Source organism: Paramormyrops kingsleyae, unplaced genomic scaffold (genome assembly GCF_048594095.1).
Source record: "Paramormyrops kingsleyae isolate MSU_618 unplaced genomic scaffold, PKINGS_0.4 ups49, whole genome shotgun sequence".
In the NCBI taxonomy this organism is placed as follows: Eukaryota; Metazoa; Chordata; class Actinopteri; order Osteoglossiformes; family Mormyridae; genus Paramormyrops; species Paramormyrops kingsleyae.
In genome coordinates this window covers 301,391-305,943 of record NW_027325987.1, presented here as the reverse complement: position 1 = coordinate 305,943, position 4,553 = coordinate 301,391, and the positions used below count along the sequence as shown (strand labels likewise).

At 46.4% G+C, this 4,553-nt stretch overlaps 1 protein-coding gene across 3 annotated transcripts; it reads right to left on the bottom strand.

The window, feature by feature from the left end:
* Positions 1-988: 988 nt before the first annotated feature.
* Positions 989-4,124, bottom strand: LOC140586391 (uncharacterized). 3 transcript variants are annotated; one of them, XM_072708244.1, is made up of 7 exons: positions 4,025-4,124; positions 2,537-2,806; positions 1,799-2,437; positions 1,660-1,698; positions 1,433-1,537; positions 1,251-1,351; positions 989-1,120 (listed from the first exon to the last, which is right to left on the bottom strand). In XM_072708244.1, exons 2-7 carry the CDS (start codon positions 2,780-2,782, stop codon positions 1,102-1,104), a joined length of 1,149 nt encoding a protein of 382 aa, XP_072564345.1. In that variant the 5' UTR covers positions 2,783-2,806; positions 4,025-4,124; the 3' UTR covers positions 989-1,101. The 3 variants fall into 3 exon arrangements, with proteins under 3 accessions (XP_072564345.1, XP_072564346.1, XP_072564344.1); XM_072708245.1 differs by lacking the exon at positions 4,025-4,124 and having other exon boundaries at positions 1,799-1,944; positions 2,080-2,437; positions 2,537-3,149; XM_072708243.1 differs by lacking the exon at positions 4,025-4,124 and having other exon boundaries at positions 2,537-3,149.
* Between the last annotated feature and the right edge of the window lie 429 nt (positions 4,125-4,553).

The following is a 4,553-nucleotide window of genomic DNA, read 5'->3' as shown; positions in this document are numbered from 1 at the left end:
CTGAGAATTAAAGTTGAGAACCAGAGATGCAGCAACACATGTGTTGCTGGGACTCTGATATGGGGAAAAAGGAGCTCGGCCTTGTCAAATGCTCATAACTTTTAACTGGAATGACTGACAAGCATGAAACTTGGAATACTCCCTCATACATAGATCTAGTTGACGCATGCCAAATTTCAGACCCCTGGCTCGTAGGCTTCAGCCGTGACGGACCCCCCAAGTCCTTTATGAGGCCTTTAGCTCCCTTAAATTAGACATTTGAAATTACACCAGACAAGTTCTCTAAGGCGTGGGCTCATGAAATTTTGCAAACTCCCTCATACATACATCTAGTTGACGCATGCCAAATTTCAGACCCCTGGCTCGTAGGCTTCAGCCGTGACGGACCCCCCTAGTCCTTTATGAGGCCTTTAGCTCCCTTAAATTAGACATTTAAAATTACACCAGACAAGTTCTCTAAGGCGTGGGCTCATGAAATTTTGCAAACTCCCTCATACATACATCTAGTTGACGCATGCCAAATTTCAGACCCCTGGCTCGTAGGCTTCAGCCGTGACGGACCCCCCAAGTCCTTTATGAGGCCTTTAGCTCCCTTAAACTAGACATTTAAAATTACACCAGACAAGTTCTCTAAGGCGTGGGCTCATGAAATTTTGCATACTCCCTCATACATAGATCTAGTTGACGCATGCCAAATTTCAGACCCCTGGCTCGTAGGGTCAGGCTAGAGGTGGTGCTGACCAAGGCATTCGCAGTAAGGGACAGCCATTACGCTAAAACCCCTTACCCCCTTCCCGAACCCTAAGACCCCCCTTCCCCAACCATACGAGTGTTTAATGAACCCATCAGTTAAAAAGTATGCCTACCATAACCCCATGCACAGTGACTTGTGGAGGACATGACAAGGGAAAACTGAGACATTAATTAAACAAAGGCCTTTTATTTGCCTGTTCCTATGTAAACTTCAAAGCTTAAGTGCAAAGCAACAAATAAAACAGCTGTGACAAAAATATAAATAAAATAAATAGAAATATAAATACTTAATAGAGGAGATATAAAACAGGGAAGAAAGATGGCCTTTCAGAGAGGCATCCTTCCTCCTTATGTAGGGACTGATGATCTGAAATGTAGACAAGCAGAGAGAAAAAAAAAAAAAAAAAAAAGCATATGAGCAACAGCAAGCACAACAGTAAAGTATTAGTAACAACCACCATCTTAAATGTTTTAAATGTTCAGTGAAGGTGGCTTACTGTTGCATTTGCTTCAATAAGCCTCGGACGTTATCAATCGTCAGTCGGAGGTCTTTGCAGTGCTGGAGGAGGGTGGGAGACCGGGACAAGACTCTGTTGATCTGAAAGAGACAGTATTCCATTTCAGTCATGCGTGATACATCGGTGGCAGTAACTGATATGATACCAAATAGCATACTAACCGTGTCTGTTCTTATTGGCCGTTCCTGCCAATGGTCCCTGAATTGCTGCCGAAGCATATCCTTCAGGGTCTCAGGATACGTTATCTTGCGTCGGACGAGTGCCTTCTGTGATTTTAAAGAAATGACATTACTTTGATCACTGCACATTATCACAGAGAAATTACCCAAAACATGTTTGAAAAGTTAAAAAAAATAAAATAAAAAAAAAAAAGACGCCTTGGCATTACCCGAGCAAACGGCACTGCTTTTGGCAGAGGACTTGGGACCTGTCAAAGAGATGTGTTCAGTTTGACATGTACACACACACACACACACACACACACGTTATTAATGCTTCAATTACCAAAATTAACCGGTTAAACTTACTTCAAACTCCGACTCCTCCAGCTGCTGCTGCTGCTGCTGCTCCTCCTCCTCCTCCTCCTGCTCCAGCTGCTGGAGGACAACCACCACCTTACACGATGGCTGCGTGCCATGTGCCCCCAGGTCTCCCTCCACCTGGGCAGTGCCACCTGTTGGAAGATATGTTGTTTTAGCCTCACCATAGCTGTTCCCTTGCTGAAGTGATTGACGTGTCTTCCACCACAGGTCGTTTCCACCTTCTGTGGAACATATTAGGGGTAGCAACTGCACCCGGCTGGACTCACCCTGACTACATGTGGCGCCACTGGGGCCTTCCCCGGAGAGCTGGACCGCTGTGGTGACCACCTCATCTGAGGAGGAGGAGGTGGTGACGAGCACAGGAGCTGATCGTCGCCGTCTGCAGCTGAGGGATGGCATGTCGCCCTCCTCGCTCCGAGACTGCCGACCGCCAGAATGCTGCGAACGTGACCAGGATCCCGACCCCTGAGGCACAGAGGAGCTTTGCCTTTTCAGCTTGGCCACCTCCTTCTCCAGGCGTCGGAGCCGCCGTTTCAGCCGTGCCATCTCATCCTCCCTCTGCTTGCGTGCGCCTCTCAAGTCGTGCAACGACCTTCGTGCCGCCGCCTTCTTGGCGATCGCAATCTGGGTTTTGGGCAGGAGGTAATCGTGTGAGATTCTTTAAGATGAACTGCAGCATAGATTTCCTATACAGATACAATTAAATGGAATGGGATGCAATACCAGCCGCTTCAGCTCGTCGCCGTCCAGCGAGTGCCGCAGCTTCAGGTGGCGGTCAATTCGGCTGAGGTTTGTCGCCGGGCAGAGGGGCACGGGGCAATCTATCGGCCCGGCAAATCTGCCCGACGACAAGGAGTTCAGCAGCCTCCTCTCCGCGTTGCTGTCCACCTTGTGCACGGCACGGAGGTGGACCGAAACGTTCTTGTAGACAGCCCGGCAAAGCGGGCAGGCCTGGGGCTTGCGGGGCATGATGGAAAAACACAAAAACAGTACCTGAAATGAAGAAGAAATTTCAAAATTATTAACCATCTAGAAAGAGGCACATTTGATTACATATGGTTCAGAGTCCATTGCTCTACCCATCTAGTGGTACCAAGTACTTAATTATTCAACCATTTAATTTCAATTATAGGTTAAATGGGAGCATAAACCCATTGGTGGAAGAACTGGCGCACCTTGTGGTCACGCACGTATAGGAAGAGGTTGACGTAACCGGTAGGCAACCAAGCATTAACTTCAAAGCCACATATGCACAATCGACTGTTGATTTAAGTTTGTCTAAACATGCAATTAAACAGCGATATACATTGTAACAGCAGCGCTCGTTTCAAACCGGCAGATTACGTTTATCCGAGCAACGCCACACGGCAAATGGTGGCTCTTGAGTAGCACACACCCGAAATGGCGATTCTACCCCCAACAAACTGCGGCCACGGCGAGTGTTGCGTCAGCTTACAAAGACCAATTAGACAGCCGTATGCATTTCAGAAGCGGCAGATTAATTATATGTCTAGACAAACGCAAAACAGACATATACATTGTAACAGCAGCGTTCGTATCAAAGCGGCAGATTAATTAATTCCCCGTTTAGACAAACGCAAAACAGCCATATACATTGTAACAGCAGCGTTCGTATCAAAGCGGCAGATTAATTAATTCCCCGTTTAGACAAACGCAAAACAGCCATATACATTGTAACAGCAGCGTTCGTATCAAAGCGGCAGATTAATTAATTCCCCGTTTAGACAAACGCAAAACAGCCATATACATTGTAACAGCAGCGTTCGTATCAAAGCGGCAGATTACGTGTATCCGAGCAACGCCACGCGGCAAATGGTGGCTCTTGAGTAGCACACACCCGAAATGGCGATTCTACCCCCAACAAACTGCGGCCACGGCGAGTGTTGCGTCAGCTTACAAAGACCAATTAGACAGCCGTATGCATTTCAGAAGCGGCAGATTAATTATATGTCTAGACAAACGCAAAACAGACATATACATTGTAACAGCAGCGTTCGTATCAAAGCGGCAGATTAATTAATTCCCCGTTTAGACAAACGCAAAACAGCCATATACATTGTAACAGCAGCGTTCGTATCAAAGCGGCAGACTAAGTTTATCTAAACATGGAATTAAACTGCGATATGCTTTGTAAAACAGTTACTTTGAAATCTTAAGTAATGCATTGTCTAAAAAGCGTAAAGTACTTACGAAGTGCTGGGGGAAAACTTCAAATTGAAGATGTACCAATTCGGCTGCTTCTCTGCCCCGTCCCGAATAAACACTAATGAGGAAAGTTAGCTTGCTGCTCACTTATAGGCACGCCCCCGCCCGCGCGCCACCCCCCGTGAAAGAAAATGCTGGCGCAAAGCCCTGAAATACAATTTTGGGTGACTTTCAATGGATACCTCGAGAGAAGTCCCAGAAACCCCTATATATGGCCACGAAGGGCAGAATGTCCTCTTTCACATGCATTTCCAATTATCCTTTTAAGTCGCTCCTACGTCGAGTTATACGCTAATTCATTATGTGGTATTGTCTTTGACCGTAATATAAATGTTTAAACTACATGATGTCTAAGTATGTGGACCGATAATATCCAGACTAGGCAAATCTGTAGTAAGTGTTATACTTGAAATAATTTCAAATTTCAAATTCTAATTAAAGTTCGCGCGCTACTCACTACCCCCACCAAACACCCCCCCCCCCCCTCCCCACCCAGTGAAAGAAAATGCTGACG

Excerpts from the sequence above, each read along its gene's own strand:
- LOC140586391 (XM_072708243.1), bottom strand. The coding sequence starts at position 2,842 with ATGGTTAATAATTTTGAAATTTCTTCTTCATTTCAGGTACTGTTTTTG. Across the intron at positions 1,699-1,798 it reads TGGAGGAGTCGGAGTTTGAA|GTCCCAAGTCCTCTGCCAAA; the intron begins GTAAGTTTAACC and ends TCTCTTTGACAG. Across the intron at positions 1,538-1,659 it reads AAGCAGTGCCGTTTGCTCGG|AAGGCACTCGTCCGACGCAA; the intron begins GTAATGCCAAGG and ends TTAAAATCACAG.